Raw genomic sequence first — 21,316 nt, 5'->3', positions numbered from 1 at the left:
CCCTTGGAAATGTCCTCTAAGAAACCGGTCCCGTTCCTGAGGAAGGTGGTCCTGACCAAGAAAACGGTAAGGCGCCTGGTGCGCGGCAGGCTTTCCATCTGAGGAGCTCTCGCCTTTTGTACAATTGTTTTTAATTTAATTTTTTTGTTCCGGTGGTCCCTGACATTAAAGTGGTGTCGTCTGTGCGGTCCTCGCTGAGCGTGCCATGAAGTTGTGTCCAACAAGCGGATCGCAGCGGCCTGACGCTTCTGTCTGTGAGCGCTGCCGCACGATGCCAAACATGGTGGATGTGGAGTCCGGTTTACGGTGCTTCTGCATGTACGTCGGACTCCTTGCCCACGCCGCTCTGCATCGTTCTGCGATATCCACGGAGTTCACAGAAGTGACAGACCGCTGAAATCCACGTGTTCAACAACATAAACAACTTGACCGGTTCCCTAGAACGGGATTATCTAGGACTAGAAATAAAAGGTCTGCGGAATCACGTCCGTCCTTGGGATGTCTGGAATGAACTGCAATACCCTACATGGCCCATAGCCAGACGTGCCACTGTTTCCTGAAAAACCGCAGACCTCTTTAAGATGATCACAGGATATACTTCTGCTGGACCCCAGTAATCCGCTGTTACGCGTGGGGGAACCTGGCAGCAAGTCTTTAATTCTCCTGCAGCGCCTCCACAGGGGAGATGGAGCATTACACCGTTTAAGATGAAGGGTCTAACCATGTAATGGATGTGGTTAATGAATTTGTGGTGGCCTCCAGCAAAGAAGGAGTTTACATATTTAAATCCCTGGTGGTCTCAGGCAAAGCAAAGGGTCAATAGCAGAATCCCTGGTGGGTTAGGGCAGTGTATGGGGTCAATGCTTCGTACCTGGGCTCCGGTGCTTCCTCTCCTCGGCTGAACACTGATTATTTAGGGAGAGGATTGGGCTGCTGTCGGTGCAGACACCGTTCTCTCTCACCTCGTCTTAGGGGGTCTGCGAGGGTGCCCACTATTTCTGAGGGGACGTTTGGAAGTTGCACGGCCGCCCTACTGCGCAGCTCAAAGAGTACTGTGCTTGAGGCTCAAATCTGCATGGTTGGATATATCTGCACCCGATGGATACGGGGAGGGGTCCATCAGGGGTGTTGTAAATGTGTGAGCCCGGGACCCGACCCCCACGGACCCTTCGGGTGAGAGGTTTCTGTTCCCTGGAGAGGAGTATCGTAGTTTAGTGGAGAGGCTTCCACATTCCCTGCAGCGGGCCCAGGTGTCGGCCGCTATGCCCACTAGCCCGGCCCTGGAGTGTTGCCCCTTGTGGGCTAGTTGTGCCGCTGTCGGGGATTGTTTAGGATATGTTGGGGTTGTCTCGTTCTTGTGGACTAGTTGTGCTGCTGTCGGGGATTGTTTAGGACATGTTGGAGTTGTCTCGTTCTTGTGGTCTAGTTGTGCCGCTGTCGGGGATTGTTTAGGATATGTTGGGGTTGTCTCATTCTTGTGGACTAGTTGTTCTGCTGTCGGGGATTGTTTAGGATATGTTGGGGTTGTTGGTCGTTCTTGTGGTCTAGTTGTGCTGCTGTCGGGGATTGTTTAGGATATGTTGGGGTTGTCGGTCATTCTTGTGGACTAGTTGTGCTGCTGTCGGGGATTGTTTAGGATATGTTGGAGTTGTCTCGTTCTTGTGGTCTAGTTGTGCTGCTGTCGGGGATTGTTTAGGATATGTTGGTTGTCTCGTTCTTGTGTACTAGTTGTGCTGCTGTCGGGGATTCTTTAGGATATGTTGGGTTTGTTGGTCGTTCTTGTGGACTAGTTGTGCTGCTGTCAGGATTGTTTAGGATATGTTGGGGTTGTCGGTCGTTCTGTGGACTAGTTGTGCTGCTGTCGGGGATTCTTTAGGACATGTTGGGGTTGCCTCGTTCTTGTGGACTAGTTGTGCTGCTGTCGGGGATTCTTTAGGATATGTTGGGTTTGTTGGTCGTTCTTGTGGGCTAGTTGTGCTGCTGTCGGGGATTGTTTAGGATATGTTGGAGTTGTCTCGTTCTGTGGACTAGTTGTGCTGCTGTCGGGGATTGTTTAGGATATGTTGGGGTTGTCTCGTTCTTGTGGACTAGTTGTGCTGCTGTCGGGGATTGTTTAGGATATGTTGGGGTTGTCGGTCGTTCTGTGGACTAGTTGTGCCGCTGTCGGGGATTGTTTAGGATATGTTGGGGTTGTCGGTCATTCTTGTGGACTAGTTGTGCTGCTGTCGGGGATTGTTTAGGATATGTTGGGGTTGTCTCGTTCTTGTGGTCTAGTTGTGCTGCTGTCGGGGATTGTTTAGTATATGTTGGGGTTGTCTCGTTCTTGTGGACTAGTTGTGCTGCTGTCGGGGATTGTTTAGGATATGTTGGGGTTGTCTCGTTCTTGTGGTCTAGTTGTACCGCTGTCGGGGATTGTTTAGGATATGTTGGAGTTGTCGGTCATTCTTGTGGACTAGTTGTGCCGCTGTCGGGGATTGTTCAGGATATGTTGGAGTTGTCTTGTTCTTGTGGTCTAGTTGTGCTGCTGTCAGGATTGTTTAGGATATGTTGGGGTTGTCGGTCATTCTTGTGGACTAGTTGTGCTGCTGTCAGGATTGTTTAGGATATGTTGGGTTTGTTGGTCGTTCTTGTGGACTAGTTGTGCTGCTGTCGGGGATTGTTTAGGATATGTTGGTTGTCTCGTTCTTGTGGACTAGTTGTGCTGCTGTCGGGGATTGTTTAGGATATGTTTGGTTTGTTGGTCGTTCTTGTGGACTAGTTGTGCTGCTGTCGGGGATTCTTTAGGATATGTTGGGGTTGTGGTGTTCTTGTGGTCTAGTTGTGCTGCTGTCGGGGATTCTTTAGGATATGTTGGGGTTGTCTCGTTCTTGTGTACTAGTTGTGCTGCTGTCGGGGATTGTTTAGGACATGTTGGAGTTGTCGGTCATTCTTGTGGACTAGTTGTGCCGCTGTCGGGGATTGTTTAGGATATGTTGGGGTTGTCGGTCATTCTTGTGGTCTAGTTGTGCTGCTGTCGGGGATTCTTTAGGATATGTTGGGGTTGTCGGTCATTCTTGTGGTCTAGTTGTGCTGCTGTCGGGGATTGTTTAGGATATGTTGGGGTTGTCTCGTTCTTGTGGACTAGTTGTGCTGCTGTCGGGGATTGTTTAGGATATGTTGGGGTTGTCTCGTTCTTGTGGACTAGTTGTGCTGCTGTCGGGGATTGTTTAGGATATGTTGGAGTTGTCTCGTTCTTGTGGACTAGTTGTGCTGCTGTCGGGGATTGTTTAGGATATGTTGGGGTTGTCTCGTTCTTGTGGACTAGTTGTGCTGCTGTCGGGGATTGTTTAGGATATGTTGGAGTTGTCGGTCATTCTTGTGGACTAGTTGTGCTGCTGTCGGGGATTGTTTAGGATATGTTGGGGTTGTCGGTCATTCTTGTGGACTAGTTGTGCTGCTGTCGGGGATTGTTTAGGATATGTTGGGGTTGTCTCGTTCTTGTGGACTAGTTGTGCTGCTGTCGGGGATTGTTTAGGATATGTTGGGGTTGTCGGTCATTCTTGTGGACTAGTTGTGCTGCTGTCGGGGATTGTTTAGGATATGTTGGGGTTGTCGGTCATTCTTTGGTCTAGTTGTGCTGCTGTCGGGGATTGTTTAGGATATGTTGGGGTTGTTGGTCATTCTTTGGTCTAGTTGTGCTGCTGTCGGGGATTGTTTAGGATATGTTGGGGTTGTCGGTCATTCTTGTGGACTAGTTGTGCTGCTGTCGGGGATTGTTTAGGATATGTTGGGGTTGTCAGTCATTCTTTGGTCTAGTTGTGCTGCTGTCGGGGATTGTTTAGGATATGTTGGGGTTGTCGGTCATTCTTTGGTCTAGTTGTGCTGCTGTCGGGGATTGTTTAGGATATGTTGGAGTTGTCTCGTTCTGTGGACTAGTTCTGCTGCTGTCGGGGATTGTTTAGGATATGTTGGGGTTGTCGGTCATTCTTGTGGACTAGTTGTGCTGCTGTCGGGGATTGTTTAGGATATGTTGGAGTTGTCTCGTTCTGTGGACTAGTTGTGCTGCTGTCGGGGATTGTTTAGGATATGTTGGGGTTGTCGGTCATTCTTTGGTCTAGTTGTGCCGCTGTCGGGGATTGTTTAGGATATGTTGGGGTTGTCGGTCATTCTTGTGGACTAGTTGTGCTGCTGTCGGGGATTGTTTAGGATATGTTGGGGTTGTCGGTCGTTCTTGTGGGCTAGTTGTGCTGCTGTCGGGGATTGTTTAGGATATGTTGGTTGTCTCGTTCTTGTGGACTAGTTGTGCTGCTGTCGGGGATTGTTTAGGGTATGTTGGGGTTGTCGGTCATTCTTGTGGACTAGTTGTGCTGCTGTCGGGGATTGTTTAGGATATGTTGGGGTTGTCGGTCATTCTTGTGGTCTAGTTGTGCTGCTGTCGGGGATTGTTTAGGATATGTTGGGGTTGTCGGTCATTCTTGTGGACTAGTTGTGCCGCTGTCGGGGATTGTTTAGGATATGTTGGGGTTGTCGGTCATTCTTTGGTCTAGTTGTGCCGCTGTCGGGGATTGTTTAGGATATGTTGGGGTTGTCGGTCATTCTTGTGGACTAGTTGTGCTGCTGTCGGGGATTGTTTAGGATATGTTGGGGTTGTCGGTCGTTCTTGTGGGCTAGTTGTGCTGCTGTCGGGGATTGTTTAGGATATGTTGGTTGTCTCGTTCTTGTGGACTAGTTGTGCTGCTGTCGGGGATTGTTTAGGATATGTTGGAGTTGTCTCGTTCTTGTGGACTAGTTGTGCTGCTGTCGGGGATTGTTTAGGATATGTTGGGGTTGTCGGTCATTCTTGTGGACTAGTTGTGCTGCTGTCGGGGATTGTTTAGGGTATGTTGGGGTTGTCGGTCATTCTTTGGTCTAGTTGTGCCGCTGTCGGGGATTGTTTAGGATATGTTGGGGTTGTCGGTCATTCTTGTGGACTAGTTGTGCCGCTGTCGGGGATTGTTTAGGACATGTTGGGGTTGTCGGTCGTTCTTGTGGTCTAGTTGTGCTGCTGTCGGGGATTGTTTAGGATATGTTGGGGTTGTCAGTCATTCTTGTGGACTAGTTGTACCGCTGTCGGGGATTCTTTAGGATATGTTGGGGTTGTCTCGTTCTTGTGGACTAGTTGTGCTGCTGTCGGGGATTGTTTAGGATATGTTGGGGTTGTCTCGTTCTTGTGGACTAGTTGTGCTGCTGTCGGGGATTGTTTAGGATATGTTGGGGTTGTCTCGTTCTTGTGGACTAGTTGTGCTGCTGTCGGGGATTGTTTAGGATATGTTGGGGTTGTCGGTCATTCTTGTGGACTAGTTGTGCTGCTGTCGGGGATTGTTTAGGATATGTTGGGGTTGTCTCGTTCTGTGGACTAGTTGTGCTGCTGTCGGGGATTCTTTAGGATATGTTGGTTGTCTCGTTCTTGTGGACTAGTTGTGCCGCTGTCGGGGATTGTTTAGGGTATGTTGGGGTTGTCGGTCGTTCTGTGGACTAGTTGTGCCGCTGTCGGGGATTGTTTAGGATATGTTGGGGTTGTCGGTCGTTCTGTGGACTAGTTGTGCTGCTGTCAGAGATTATATTATTATTATAGGTTCCCTCTTGTGGCGCTTCCCTGCAGTGACTGGATGTCTGGGTGACACTGAATGACTCCGGCAGATCAGAGGGAAGATGTGACGTTTGTGTCTGTCCAGGACACGGGACCACCTTGTATTCTGTACTGTTCATTGTCCTTTCTCCTTCTGGTCCTTGTGATATAAAGATCTCTCTCTCTCTCTCTCTCTCTCTCTCGCGCTCTCGCTCTCGCTCTCGCTCTCTCTCTCGCGCTCTCGCTCTCGCTCTCGCTCGCGCTCGCGCTCGCTCTCTCGCTCGCGCTCTCTCGCTCGCGCTCTCTCGCTCGCGCTCTCTCGCTCGCGCTCTCTCGCTCGCGCTCTCTCGCTCGCGCTCTCTCGCTCGCGCTCTCTCGCTCGCGCTCTCTCGCTCGCGCTCTCTCGCTCGCGCTCTCTCGCTCGCGCTCTCTCTCTCTCTCTCTCTCTCTCTCCTGCGCTCTCTCCGGGTGTCCGTCCACACAACGTCTTCTGTTATTGTGCTGTGGGGTCTTTATTTACCCAGACATGGGGAGGGGACATCATTGCAGCCTCATTTCAGACTCCAGTACAGGATTTTGTTTTGTCACAAGAAAATCATTAAGATCATAACTTCTTCTGGTGTAATTTCCCTTTCAGCAAGCGCTGCCGGCCAGTCATGGCGTGGATGATGAGGGCAGAGCTGCTGATTGGGCGTGGATGATGAGGGCAGAGCTGCTGATTGGGCGTGGATGATGAGGGCAGAGCTGCTGATTGGGCGTGGGTGATGAGGGCAGAGCTGCTGATTGGGCGTGGATGATGAGGGCAGAGCTGCTGATTGGGCGTGGATGATGAGGGCAGAGCTGCTGATTGGGCGTGGATGATGAGGGCAGAGCTGCTGATTGGGCGTGGATGATGAGGGCAGAGCTGCTGATTGGGCGTGGATGATGAGGGCAGAGCTGCTGATTGGGCGTGGATGATGAGGGCAGAGCTGCTGATTGGGCGTGGATGATGAGGGCAGAGCTGCTGATTGGGCGTGGATGATGAGGGCAGAGCTGCTGATTGGGCGTGGGTGATGAGGGCAGAGCTGCTGATTGGGCGTGGGTGATGAGGGCAGAGCTGCTGATTGGGCGTGGGTGATGAGGGCAGAGCTGCTGATTGGGCGTGGGTGATGAGGGCAGAGCTGCTGATTGGGCGTGGGTGATGAGGGCAGAGCTGCTGATTGGGCGTGGGTGATGAGGGCAGAGCTGCTGATTGGGCGTGGGTGATGAGGGCAGAGCTGCTGATTGGGCGTGGGTGATGAGGGCAGAGCTGCTGATTGGGCGTGGGTGATGAGGGCAGAGCTGCTGATTGGGCGTGGGTGATGATGAGGGCAGAGCTGCTGATTGGGCGTGGGTGATGATGAGGGCAGAGCTGCTGATTGGGCGTGGGTGATGATGAGGGTAGCGCTGCTGATTGGGCGTCGGTGATGAGGGTAGCGCTGCTGATTGGGCGTCGGTGATGAGGGTAGCGCTGCTGATTGGGTGTCGGTGATGAGGGTAGCGCTGCTGATTGGGCGTGGGTGATGATGAGGGTAGCGCTGCTGATTGGGCGTCGATGATGATGATGATGATGAGGGCAGCGCTGCTGATTGGGTGTGTGTGATGATGATGATGAGGGCAGAGCTGCTGATTGGGCGTGTGATGATGAGGGCAGAGCTGCTGATTGGGCGTGGATGATGATGATGAGGGCAGAACTTCTGATTGGGAGTGGATGATGATGATGAGGGCAGAGCTGCTGAATGGGCGTGGGTGATGATGATGATGAGGGCAGAGCTGCTGAATGGGCGTGGGTGATGATGATGATGAGGGCAGAGCTGCTGAATGGGCGTGGGTGATGATGAGGGTAGCGCTGCTGATTGGGCGTCGGTGATGATGAGGGTAGCGCTGCTGATTGGGCGTCGGTGATGAGGGTAGCGCTGCTGATTGGGCGTCGGTGATGATGAGGGTAGCGCTGCTGATTGGGCGTCGGTGATGAGGGTAGCGCTGCTGATTGGGCGTCGGTGATGATGAGGGTAGCGCTGCTGATTGGGCGTGTGTGATGATGATGATGATGATGATGATGATGATGAGGGCAGAGCTGCTGATTGGGCGTGGATGATGATGATGAGGGCAGAGCTGCTGAATGGGCGTGGATGATGATGATGAGGGCAGAGCTGCTGAATGGGCGTGGGTGATGATGATGATGAGGGCAGAGCACTCCCTGGGTTACAGAATGTGTTTTTATTTTATTTCCAGATTCAGCGAGATCCGCGATTTGATGACCTCTCAGGAGAATTTAAGCCTGAGGTGTTTGAGAAGACGTACAGCTTCCTGGATCAGATCAAGTTGAGGGAGAAAGAGGTGACTCGTGTTTGTCAGAGCAGCGGGGGATGGGTCTGGGCATGGCTTGTGGGGGAGGGGAGGTATGACGGGGGCTCTGAACCTACAACTGAATAAGGTAAGAAGCCGAATATACGACCTGTGCAGTATCGAGACCTCCTGCTGCCGCGGGAACTAAACCTAGAAAACAAACACCTCCCTGCGGGCGGGATTGATCAGAGAGGGGGGGCGAGTTCCTGCGGAGGATTCCTGATCTACGTAGTGAATACAGAATTCTTCTTGTCTGCCATTTTGACTGGGACAAGTCCTGCCGTTAGGAGGTGACACTGGGGACGATGAGGTTTTGGCTCCGCCCAGGCAGGCCACGCCCTTCTCACAGGTACTGAGCCGATCGGTTTTAGCCTAATTTCTGTGTGAGGCGGAGACCACCCGCTACTCACGTCCGCCGTGCTACACTGAAGGTTTTGTTATTTTTTAAATTTCATCTATTTTCTTATTACGCGTACCGAAAGAAGACAAATTCAACACAAAGCTCACCCACCCCCCCCCCCCCCCCCCCGATGAGGCTTTTATCTTCATCTTCATCATCCTCCTCATCCTCGTCATCAGAAAGGTTCTCTGTTCTCCACTTTTCCTTTAGATGTTTAGTATTTTCCTGGGGACCTGGAGCTCACGTGTTCTAACCTCTAGAAGTCCAATAATCCACGGGCACATATTGGGGACTGAATCTGCCGGTGTCTTGCTGTAAGCCAGACCCTCGAAGAGACGTATTTCCCTTGGGCCCCAAGCACACGGCGCGCCCGTTATCACAGCCCATAATTATGGGCACCCGTTATCACAGACGCTCTCGTTTTCAGGCCGAGCTCCAACATGAAGTATAGGCGCGTGCTCCATCGTTTACACATCCCTTCTACGTCCCAGACACCTCCCGCAAATATACAGGACGGTGTCCGTGGTGAATGGAAGGGTCCGTGATTCCGGCTGATTTTTCTGGTCGTCTGCGTGGGGCATTATATGGTAATTCTTCTATCAATGACCTGACCCTGCCGATCGCTCGGATCTCGATCATCTTCTGCCATATTAATGATTCTCACACATTCTCCTACTCCAAATATTCAAAGATCAAAACTCTCAACACCAATCCTCATTTTTAATTTCTGATTAATACATTTTACCCCAATCTTCAATATTTTTTACTGTGCCACTAAATATCAATACCTGTCATTGGGAAGGGGCTGTTTTGGGCTATTTTGAAGTGTTCTTTGTGGAATCCTTACTTTCCCTTTTTTTGATACTTTATTATCCATATGGGAGAATTATTGACCACATCTGTAATGTGAGGAGGTCGTCCCGTCTTCATGTTCCATCCGCCGCGTGGAAAACGCCGCTTATTCCAACATTCAGAAATATTAGGGGAAGCCTCTATTGTGGGATCTCTACGACTCCTTGCGGCCTGAGCGCTGCCCATTTCTTCCCTCGGTCTCCGGCCTATCCTTCAAGGGCACAAGAATTGATTTCTCCCAGACCAGAAATCCTCAACTAGTTGTAAAATTGCGTTCAGTGAATTGTTGGAATCGCCTACAAATTGGAGCAAATCATCCGCGTGTAATGATATTTTTTTCTTCCCCACCTGGATGACGAACACTTAATGACTTCTGACTAATCCCGCTGCCAGGAGGTTGCTGACCAAGGAGAAGAGACGACCGCGGGCGCCCTGCCTCCTCCTAACATAAAACGGAAGGGATCTTTACAACCAGCCATTTACTAACGCAGGATAGAAAATATTCTGGAAACAACTTTTCACCAGAACTGCCTAAAAGAAATCCCACTCTACACCGCCAAAACCAGGACCCGTGACCGTATAGAGGGGTCCCCCAGATACAGGCTCGTGCGCCATATTGAAGAACAACTACTGCCCATTATTTGAAGTTTTTTTCCCCCGGCATAAAGACGTTTTGGTCTGAAGGTGCCATTGATGTCAATACCAAAACTTATAAAGTCTTATCCACAAAATATGCCGATATTTTTTATACGTTTCCCATGGAATAGCTTTGGTGGCCTTCCTATTGGGAGACGCGTCCAATGCGGTTTCACATTCTTGTAAAGAAATTAGTTTTGGGATTGTATATATTTTTTTCCATTCCCTTTTAAATTTAGGCCGGATTGTTAACCCCCTGACAGTGCCAGGAAACGAGGCAGTACTCTGCCGCCGGTCACCCAACACTCGGCCTGTCCATAACCCTGCTATATGTGGGGTTACTGTTGAGATGACCTTGTGGACATCGGAGGGTGAATATATAGGGTTGATGAGGTTTTCTGTGGGAAACTTGGTCTAGTATTCTGTCAGCAACAGGCGATCCCCAGAGCTCCTTGTCGGAGTCCATTTGGTTCTTTTAGGAGTTATTTTCTCCCCAATGAGGGTTCTGTCCGTCCTCTGCGCTTGCTTTGTCCTGTGCGGTCTATCTTCTCAGTCAGATGAGCTGTTCGTGGCCTCCTCTTCTTCATTCTTCTGTTGTCAGATCACAGCACCAGGGTTTGGTGGGCCAGCACTCACTGAGCCGTGTTCTTCTTCTCTCTGCTCCTTTCCACTGACTCTCGTCTCACTAGTGTAGAGGTCCTCTCTCTCTCGCCCGGGAGGATTACAGCCATTATTCGGCCCCCATGGAATTAGTGACTCACTATAATTGCAGTCACTGTAACCATTTCTATGCGGCCAGCCTTCTCCACTGCTATTAGTGCCTGCAACCCATGTCCCCAGGATACTCTGTCCTCGTAGAATGCCCTAACTGGGCATTGTTCTTCACCCAGGTGAAGGCCTCCTCCAGAGCTACAAAATCTTTCAAGTTCCAGAAATACCCTTGACACCTTGAAGAGATTTGATAGTTCGTCAACTAAGACCTCATTGCATGGAGTTCCTGGGCATGATTTTCGACACAAGGACTGTTCTACTTCCAGTGGACAAGATGTAGGACATCCAGGCAGGGATGAGACTCCTTCACAAGGTGGTCGATCAAGTTTCCATTCACTTCTGCATGCCAGCACTGGGCAAGATGGTGTTGGCATTTAAGTCCGTCGCCTATGCCCAATATCATACGAGGCCTCTACGGAGGAAAATTCTCCCGTGCTGGGAGGAATCCCAGGATTCTCGGGACAAGTTTGATTTTCTGCTCCCACAGGTTTGTGGGAAGTTGTTGTGGTGGGAGTCCACTCTGTCATCTCCCAGGGCTGGTCCTTCCTGCCTCTCCAGTGGCCGGTCATCTCAACAGATGCCTTTCTCACAGCTCAGGGCAGATGGTTCAAGGACAAAGCACTGCTGCAGATTATCCTTCTGGAATTGAGGGCCATATTCTTGGAACTCTGCCATTGGACTCCTCCTCTCCATGGTTGAGTCTGGACTGATACCTACACAGCGGTTGTCTAGCTGAATCATCCGGAGCAGAGCGTATAAGTGGGAGTCCTCTCTGATACTTAGAGCTGGGACGTGACTCTCCACCCAGTGAAGCCGTCCATGTACTTGGTGTAGCCAACTGGGCATAGACTCTGTTGGGAGAAGCTTGATTCAGGAGACACAGCTCTTTCATGTGGACTGCGCTTGGATTTGAGAGTCGGTGTTGACTGGATCCAGGATATTCTTTTTTTTTTTTTTAAACTCTTTTTATTGAAAAATGTAACAAAGTTTAACACAAGTCAAATTCAAAATAGTGAATGGACCGCAATGTCCTATAACTTTGTAACAAAGCACTCGCAGGTGCTAAAAACATAAGTGCCATATTTTCACGTAATGCCAGCATTATCTTGCGAACAGATACACCATATTTGTGAAGCGTAACCATCTGAGCGTTCATTAATAATAACAGTACAAGTGTTTAATTGTATGCGAGAGGCCCGGGACATCCACTGTCACCCTTCCCAACCGCGATTATCTCCCCCCCCCCCCCCCCCCCCCCAGCACACTCCTTGCTTGCCCCAGTTCTCTGGAGTAATTAGTATCTGGTGCTTCACACCACAGGTCCCAAATTTTGTGGAATTTGTCAGGTAAGTTTCTGTGTTTGTAGATGATGCGTTCGTACGACACTGTCGAATTTACCATATTTTTCCACACTAACTTTCGGGGGTCGTCTATCCATCCATCTCATTGATATACCTTTGCGAGCTAGAAATAGTGTCTCCTGTATGAAAATTCTGGTGTAATGTGGCCACTGGTCTTCCTCCATTATGCCAAACAAACATATTTCTGGAGAGCTGGTGATCGGGAATGGTAGCATCCGATTTAGGACTTCAACCACTTCCGCCCAGTATTTCTTGATATGAGGACACGTCCACACCATATGCCAAAAATCTGCAGGAGCGTGTGAGCATTTAGGACAGGAAGGTTCCGCTATGCAATGCATCTTAAACAGTCGTATAGGCGTTAAATAGGCTTGATGTATATAGTATAACTGAATGAGCTTGTTATTAGCCGCCGGTGACACATGTAAGTGAGACTGCAGTAAATCATTAATATTCTCTTCAGTTAGCGATGGTATCAGTTGGACCCATTTAGAGATAGCTGGTAGGGGTGCCGCTGAAGCCTTTTTATCCAAGAGGTGAGCGTATATGGTGGAGATCAGTCCTTTAGGACCCTGAGATCTGATCACCCCGATGAGGGGATATGAGGAGATGGGCTGACGAGGTGCCGGAAACTGTGGAAAGGAGATGTCGCAGTTGTAGGTATTTGAAGTGCTGCCTTGGATTGCGAAATCTTTCCTGCATCTGTTCAAAGGATATAAAGGTATCATCTTCATAGATATCGTTGAGCACCTGTACGCCCGCATCTGTCCAGTATGCTGCATCCGGGTAGGTGTGTAAGGCTTTCAAGTCCATATTGTGCCATAATGGAGTCTCCTCCGGTATTATGGGGGTACCTGAAATTTCCACCGCCGCTTTCCACACTCCTCGGGCTAATCGACAAATGGGTAGTAAAGGTGTCTGTAGGTTCCCACGATGGAACAATACAGGCCATAGTATTTCATGCGCGGAGTATTCCAGTAAAATCCCTTCAGTTCCAGACGGTCGGTTTGCTTGTGTCCAGGGGCCCAAATATTTGAGTTGGCCAACTAAGTAGTATAGGTAGATATCTGGAAGAGCAATGCCAGCCATCTCTTTTGGGCGTTGTAATTTTTGTAAGGCCAATTTAGATCTAGAGCGGCCCCATATGAAGGATATGATTAATGATTCCAATTGTTTGAAAAAGGACTTTGGTATAGGATTACATACATGTTGTAGGACATACAGGCTCTTTGGTAGTACCACCATTTTAATCAAATTAATACGGCCCATGACTGATAAGGGAAGGGCCGCCCACACCTTGAATTTTTCTCTAAAGATTGGCAGAAGCGGGTGGACATTGAGTGGAAGTGAGCGCGATGCGTTCCTGGCGATATGCAGTCCCAGATATTTGAAGTGATCCACTACTGCCAGACCTTCCATCGTAGAGCCCACCGGTTGAGATTCGATTTGATGAAGAAACATTACTGACGACTTTGACCAATTTTATACGCAATCCAGAGTAATCTCCAAATGTATTAATTAAGCTCATTGCCCTTGGAAGGGAGGATTGCACCCTTGAGATGAAGAGCATGATGTCGTCTGCGTATAAGGCAATTCGATCCTCCTGTGTCGCGTGATGGATACCTTGCAGCTCTGTGTCCGATCTAAGAAGTATCGCCAACGGTTCCATTGCCATGGCAAAGAGTAGTGGCGATAGAGGGCATCCCTGCCTTGTTCCACGGCCGAGCTCAAATGAAGTCGATGTCAGGCCATTCAGTGCCACGGTAGCTTTCGGATGGTTATATATGAGTTGTATCCAAGACACAAAGGCCGGTCCAAAGCCAAAGCATGTGAGAACGCTAGAGAGATAGGGCCATTCCACTGAGTCGAAGGCCTTAGCTGCATCTAGGGAAGCCAGGGCCCAATCATTGCTGTTCCGTTCAGCTATTTGTGCCACCGCGTGTACTCTCCTCAGGTTGTCCGAGGTGCTCCTTCCCGGTATGAATCCCGATTGGTCGGGATGGATGAGCTCAGCTATGATCAAGTTCAGCCTGTTCGCGAACACTTTCGTCAATTTATAATCAGTGTTGAGCAAGGATATAGGCCTGTATGACCCGCAGTCTAATGGCGACTTGTCCGGTTTCAGAAGTACAATTATGGTAGCGTCATAGAATGAAGCCGGTAGCATTCCCTTTTCAAATGACGTATTCAAGACCTCAAGTAGCTGAGGCAAGAGTTGTTCCTGGTATTTGACGTACACTTCAAGCGGTATGCCATCCGGGCCAGATGCTTTTCCCTTCGCCATTGAGGATAATGCTTCTGTCAATTCCTGGAGTGTTAGAGGGGCATCCATAGACTCCCTTTGTATGTCCGTCATTTTGGGTATATTTATTTCCGACAGATAGTCCCTGATGTTCTGAGGGGACACCTGCAATGTCGGGCTATAGAGGTCCTTGTAGAAGTCCGTAAAGCAGTTGAGGATTTGCACATTATCATGAAGCATGTTCCCGCCAGTAGTTTTAATACGTAATATGGCAGGAGAGACAGAGTTGCAGTGTATGAGATGTGCCAAGAGACTACTGGATTGATTGCCTTGCTCGAAATATCTCTGCTTAGAAAAGAAGATGCGACGTTTAGTCTTTTCGTGGAGAAGATTTACGTATTCTCTGCCCTTCCGTAGCCAGTGTTGTTGAGTGCTTGGGGAGGGATCTGCAATGAATGCGGCCTCCAAGTTGGTGCATTCGCTCTCCAGCAGCTGTTCCATCTTGGAAGATTGTCGTTTGTGATAGGAAATTGATGACTGCAAACATCTATGAAGGTATGCCTTCAGGGCATCCCAGAGGGCCGAGTGATTATCAAAGGGAAGATTATCCGCAAAGAACATTTCAAGTTGGTCAGGTACTCGATCTTGAGCGCCGAATACTGTAAGCCAGAATGGGTGTATCTTCCTGGGACCTCTGTTCACGTGTGGGCGGAGGGTAAGCTTAACCAGCATAGGGGAGTGGTCCGACATTGCACGGGGTAAGTGTGAAATAATTTCCATCATGCTATAGACTTTGGGATTACCGCACATATGATCAATCCGAGATAGTGTATTTCTCCCAGGTGTAAAGCAGGTAAACTCTCGTTTATCCGGGTATCTCTGTCTCCACATATCCAGCCAGCCCATCTCTCCCAAAAACCCAGCCAAGGGAGTGATTACAGGTGGATTTCCCGGTACCGCTCCAGAATTAAACTTGTCAATAGACGGGTCCAGCAACAGATTGAAATCTCCCATGCACAACACTCCGGCCATGGGAAACTGTGAGGCAAACTTTGCCGCTTCATAAAGTACCGACATGGGGGCAGGTGGTGGAAGATAAAGTCCAATCAGAACAAAGGGATGACCTTCTATCCAGGCATGTATGAATATCCATCTGCCGTCTGTATCCTTTAGTACCACGTCCAGTTCCCATCTAAGTGACTTATGGATTAAAATGGAAACCCCTCTGGAATAGGAACTATAAGTGGAGTGGGCCGACCATTGTATCCACGGGTGATTCAGGCAATGAACAGTGGAAGGAATTAGGTGCGTTTCCTGAAGACATATTAATTGTGGCCCTTGGTTGCGGATAAAGGAAAATGTTAGATTCCTTTTATGGGAGTCTCCCAGGCCTCTCACATTTACAGACAAAATATTCAAAGTCATGGCACTTATTTCCTTACATATCAATATAATGCAATTTTCTGGGTAAACAGCTGGTGCAAAGAACAAGACACCAGTACTAACCGTTTGTAACCAAATCTTTCAGGGCTATTAAGTTACGTTATATCACAGGTGTGATATTGTGGGTAAACGGGGGATCACCTATATACCTTATAGCTGATATAGGTGAACAAGTTATAAAATAACAGAAGAAAAACCAGCATTATGTTTCGTCATGTGTGAATTGTTTTAACCGCTATTACATGTATCCAAGCATGTCATGAGCCACGCGCTGCCGCTCAATATCTATCGCTGCCAGGGGCCCGCAACAGGTTCTATTGATTCTACACAAGGCAGTTTTCCCGCTATTTCCTTCTACTCATATACCTGAGAAATGCACGATATAACATACATAAAAGAAATGACCCTATTACAAAAAGGATTAACCGCAGGGTTCTCTCTCCAATCCACCCTGCCAAGCAAAATCTGCGTCCACAGTATAAGTGGACTATATGGTAAGGCCACTAGCAGCAGGATGAATATTATGTCAAAAACACATTATCTATATGTTGCCTACTCATCTGAAAGTCCCATACGATATTCCGAAAGTGCAGGCAATGTGGACATGGCATACATATAGAACAGTCCCGATGATTCAAATGTTAGCGACGGGGCGAGCGACCAACAGAACTCAGCCATTCATCTGCCTCAGCCGGATCAGTGAAGAAGATAGTTTTCTCTTGATGGACGACTCTCAATCTTGCTGGGAACACCATTGAGTAAGATATTTGTAGGTCCCTGAGTCTCCTCTTGACTTGCACGAAGGAAGCCCTCATTTTCTGTAATGCAGCTGAAAAATCTGGAAAGAGCAGTATGGTGGCATTCTGAAAACGAATCTCTCCATGTTTGCGCACAGCTTGTAAAATGGCATCTCGATCTCTGCTGCTGAGTAGACGAGCTATCATGGGTCTCGGAGGAGCTCCAGGGGGGGTGGTGGTCTGCCCGGCATGCGGTGCGCTCTTTCGATAGTGTAGGAAGAAGACAAAATGGCGTCCGGTAATATTTCCTTAAACCAGGCCTCCATGAATGCGCAGGGGTCTCATCCCTCACTTCGCTCGGGTAGCCCCAGGATCCTTATATTATTGCGGCGAAGGCGGTTTTCCAAGTCGTCTGCTCGTTGCGCCCATTGACCAGCCCCCTTTCCAGCTGAATCAGTTTAGTGGTCTGCGGCGCCACTCTTCCAGTCCTGAGATTTTATCTTCTGTCTCTCTCACTCTTTCCCTTAAATTCTGCAAATCCTATCTCAGAAGACCCACATCCGACTTTACCTCTGCAATCCTACCAGTCAAGGAAGATGTGGATAATTGAATCGCATCCAGTAATCTGGAAGACACTTGTGCCAAAGTAAGCTCTGTTTCAGGAGCTTGGGGAGGTTCAGGCTGTTCCTGCTCTGAGGAGGGAGACAGTGAAGATGCAGAGGCGCCGGCGCCATCTTGTGGAACGGCCCTAGCGTATTCCTTCAGCCGCCAAGGATTGCCTGGTTCGGTTCATGACAGCGTGTCCTCTTTGGTAAGTATGCAGGTCGGTTCTGGTAGAAGTTATGGCGGTATTTCAGCAGGATAAATAGAGGAAAACCTTAGCTGGGTACGGAGCACCTAAAGCATGCGACCGCTCATGTCCGTCGTTGGCCACGCCCCCCCGATCCAGGATATTCTTAAAGCTTCCGCCTGTAAGGTTCTTTCCATGGACTCTGCCTCGCGCACTAGGTTGTGCTTCTGCTTTTTCCCAAGTTGTTTGTTCCCTTCTACGGAAAGTTATTGTCCATGTTCCTCAATTGGAACGTTTTCATGGGATCTATTTGATTCTCTTCACAATCCCTAAAAAGGGCAGATCTCTTCTTTCAATCCTGGACTTGAGGTGGCTAACCAAAGAGGTTTTGCATGGAATCCTTATGGTCGGAGGTCTCGTTGCTCCTTCAGGGAGGATTACTTCTGATGCATTCCTCTATATCCCAAAGACACAGCAGTGTTTGATTTATTTTTTTTCCTTGATTTAGTGCTCTACGTTTCCAATTTGTCGCCCTCCCTTTTGGGCTCACCATGTCTCCTCTTGTCCTTATTAAGATCCTGGTTACTCTCATGGCACTTGTCCACACCAGGGGAGTTGTGGTCATCCCTCACTTGAATGACCTCTTGTTAAAGGTTCAGGGAGAAGACAATCTTTCCAGTGTCCGCTTAATTCTGAACACCTTAAACCGATTCGGGTCCTTCTTCCGGGAGACAAGGTAGGCTCCATTCGTTCCAAAGTGGCCCTTTGCTGGAACGCTCCCTCTTCCATCTGTTTTTGCATGCGGGTGCTGGGCAGAATGGTGTCTACCCTCGATATGCACCATTCCACTCCAGGTCCCTCCATGGGGGGATCCTCTTGCACTGGGACAAACTAAATTAGCTGCGGTCTGTGGGAAGGGCATAGCCTGCCGGGTCGAGACTCTCTCCTACTAAGTGTCATACTCCCAGTGGCGTTGTTCTGTAGGTGCTGTGCCCCCCCCCCCCTTCCAATGACTCCAACAAAGGTATTTTACGTGGAGTATGAAGATGCAGTTGGGCTCCTCTTGCACGAAGTACAGGCAGCCGCTTCCCACAGAAGGCTTCACGCTGGCAGCAGAGGAAGGAACAGCTGTCATCTGACAAGCATTCTGTGATCCACGACTGTTCCCTAACCAGAAACTTCTGATTGGCCGAGCGGTGTCCTTGTTTGTGGAGGGTGTTGTATCTGTAGTATAAGGGACGGTTTCCCGCTCCGCTCCTTGCTGATCTTTGTGATTTTTTTTAACAGGTTTTGGAGAAGCGGCTTTGGAAAGCTCGTAACCCGGCCCTCCGGGAGCAGCTCACACAGTTGCTGCGCAGGATGGTGAGGAGCATTTCCAGGGAGCAGGTCCTGGAGACCCCGAGTTCTGCTCTTCAACGTGTTTGTATTTACATCTAGAATCAGCAGGAAGCCGCGGCCCAGCAGAAGCAGCGGCTCCGGGAGCGTCAGGTCCAGTTCAAGAGACAGCAGCGAGAGCGTGCGCAGCAAGGCAAGAGGCCGTTCTACCTAAAGAAAGGTGAGCACAATATAATATAATCTCCAGGCTGGGCTGTATTTACTACTGATCCCGTCCTGAGACCAAATACTGCCCTGTCTGTATTCACATCGCACCGCGCCAGCCTCCTAGCATCACACCGGGCCCAGATATAGGAAACCTTCCAAGATTAAAATCCCACCGATACAATGGCCACAATCCGCCAGGAAGTACATAATCTAGTCATGCAATGCGGAAATAATACAGACCTACAATTCACACCTAATAATGTCACACGGAGCACACACAATATTACCAGAAGGCTGACCCTGGTCTCAGGAGTGATCACTATGGATGTGGCTGCTGAAACCCCCGGTAATCGGTCACAGCCAGAGGAAGCCGCGGCGACTGGCAAGTTACAAGTTGTTCTTTACATTGATTCTTCACCGGCTTCTAGCGGAGAGTCCCGAATAGGAGAGGAACCCCCCCCCCCCACGACGTACATGTGGCCATGTGGCCTAAGATTATTATTATTTTATTATATCCGTCTGCCGCGTCCCCGGCCTGCGTAGAGATGACTAGCGGTGTGCCGCGTCCCCGGCCTGCGTAGCGATGACGAGCGGTGTGCCGCGTCCCCGGCCTGCGTAGCGATGACGAGCGGTGTGCCGCGTCCCCGGCCTGCGTAGCGATGACGAGCGGTGTGCCGCGTCCCCGGCCTGCGTAGCGATGACGAGCGGTGTGCCGCGTCCCCGGCCTGCGTAGCGATGACGAGCGGTGTGCCGCGTCCCCGGCCTGCGTAGCGATGACGAGCGGTGTGCCGCGTCCCCGGCCTGCGTAGCGTTGACGAGCGGTGTGCCGCGTCCCCGGCCGGCGTAGCGATGACGAGCGGTGTGCCGCGTGCCCGGCCTGCGTAGCGATGATGAGTAGTCGGCCGTGTGCCCCGGCCTGCGTAGTGATGACCATTCTGCTCTGCCCACAGGTGACGCTCGGAAGTTGGAACTTGCACAGAAATTTCAAGAGCTGAAGAAAAAAGGAAAAGTGGAGAATTTCTTAAATAAGAAGAGGAAACGAAACTCCATTAAAGACAGAAGACGCCTCCCCAGCCAGCAGTCCTGAGCGGTTCCCCCGTCTCGTCTCCATCCCTGTGTTGTGCTGTGGTTTCTCCATCGCGCTGTTTCTTCTAGAACATTCATGAAGGTGCAGGACCGCTGGGAACCTCCTGCAGGAGTGAAGTCGTGCTGATCTGCAGTCTGCTCGGATGTGATGCTCTGCAGATGTGATATTAATATAATGTGTGTGGACCCCCCGCCATTAATCTGCAGATCATCCCCCTCCCTGATATCCCTGTAATTATAAGGTGTCCTCATATCTGCGCCTCGTTATAGCGCGCCCGGTATCGCCTCATCCTTCTTTTTTTGCCGTTGTACATCGACTTAAACATGGACCTGGTTTTTTGTTTTTTCACATAGGAATGAGACACAAACATTGTATACATAAAGTTCAGTCACGTATCTCAATAAAGCAAGAGAGCGATGTCAGTGTGAAGTTATTGAAATAACAGCATAGAACAAATAAAAGGGAGAAAACTGAAATCCCACAAATAGTGCAGCAAAGATCGAGATCAGTCATTCTCCACCTCCAGAGATGCATTATCGGGTCATCCCGCGAGTATAATAAACACAGCAGACAATGCTCATGGTCACGTCGGGATGCCAGCTCGTTAGTATGGATAGAAAGTTCTGTTAGACCACGGATTCCACAATAGATTACATTTGGAGAAGGAGGCATTACCTGAGGCCATTATTCTCTCATATGCAGATGTCGCGTGAAGTAAAGATAGGAGTTCATCAAGTGAAGGAGCATCAACTCCTTCCAATGTCTCGTGAGAATTCGCTTTGCCAGAACAAGGATTTTACAAATCAAGCGTCTCATACAGAGAGGGAAATAATAAAGCTACTTGAGGAGAATGCGGGACTGGACGGTGAAATACTTGGCCCAAAACCTGTCCAGCGTGGGACATTGGCACAAAATATGGTAGAGAGTACCGGTGTTACCACAACCCCTCCAGCAGGTGACTCCGGACACATCCTATGCAGGCGGTCAGGGGTGAAGAACCATCTCCGAGAAGATGTATGTAAGAGCCTTATGTATGAGTCTGAGGGAGGCCGACCGTGCTGCGGCAACACATGACAGACCCAAGTCTCTTCCCATGACTTAAGCAGGTGGAATTTAGTCAGAATTAATCGTGTTGTTTTAAACCCTTAACTCGTCTGGAAAAATGGCCAAATCATTGAAAGTGGCATAAAAGCATCACAATGATGGGTGTTCATAAGGCAATGGTTTATTTGTAAGTTCTTAAAAAAGTCCAAGTTGGATAAAGAAAACTTAGCCCTGAGATGGTCAAAACTCCGCAATTGATGGCGTTCAAACAATAAGGAGACCTCATTGACACCCTCTGCAATCCATGACGATAAAGTAAGGATAGGAATTATCAGCAGAAAAAAGTGTAAGGGGATCTAGAGCGCGGTGAGGTGCATCACGCTGAATATAGGACCGGCAGGCCAGAGAAGTCTTTGTCAATGGAGATCGTAACTCCCAAAACGGCAAGAATAGTGTT

The 21,316-nt window shown here is 49.4% G+C and overlaps 1 protein-coding gene across 1 annotated transcript in view; it reads left to right on the top strand.

The window, feature by feature from the left end:
• RRP36 (ribosomal RNA processing 36) overlaps positions 1–20,232 on the top strand; it is a 33,619-nt gene extending 13,387 nt beyond the window's left edge. Inside the window, exons 4-8 of the mRNA XM_075848508.1 lie at positions 1–66; positions 7,841–7,945; positions 18,474–18,548; positions 18,624–18,741; positions 19,679–20,232. The exon at positions 1–66 is cut by the window's left edge and continues 1 nt beyond it. Of these exons, the coding sequence (XP_075704623.1) occupies positions 1–66; positions 7,841–7,945; positions 18,474–18,548; positions 18,624–18,741; positions 19,679–19,815 (501 nt within the window). The 3' untranslated portion in view covers positions 19,816–20,232. The remainder of the gene's footprint in view (positions 67–7,840; positions 7,946–18,473; positions 18,549–18,623; positions 18,742–19,678) is intronic.
• The last annotated feature ends 1,084 nt before the right edge of the window (positions 20,233–21,316 follow it).

Source organism: Rhinoderma darwinii, unplaced genomic scaffold (assembly GCF_050947455.1).
Source record: "Rhinoderma darwinii isolate aRhiDar2 unplaced genomic scaffold, aRhiDar2.hap1 Scaffold_42, whole genome shotgun sequence".
Lineage (NCBI taxonomy): Eukaryota > Metazoa > Chordata > Amphibia > Anura > Rhinodermatidae > Rhinoderma > Rhinoderma darwinii.
The sequence above is the reverse complement of the archived record's forward strand: the minus strand, read 5'-3'. Positions and strand labels throughout refer to the sequence as shown.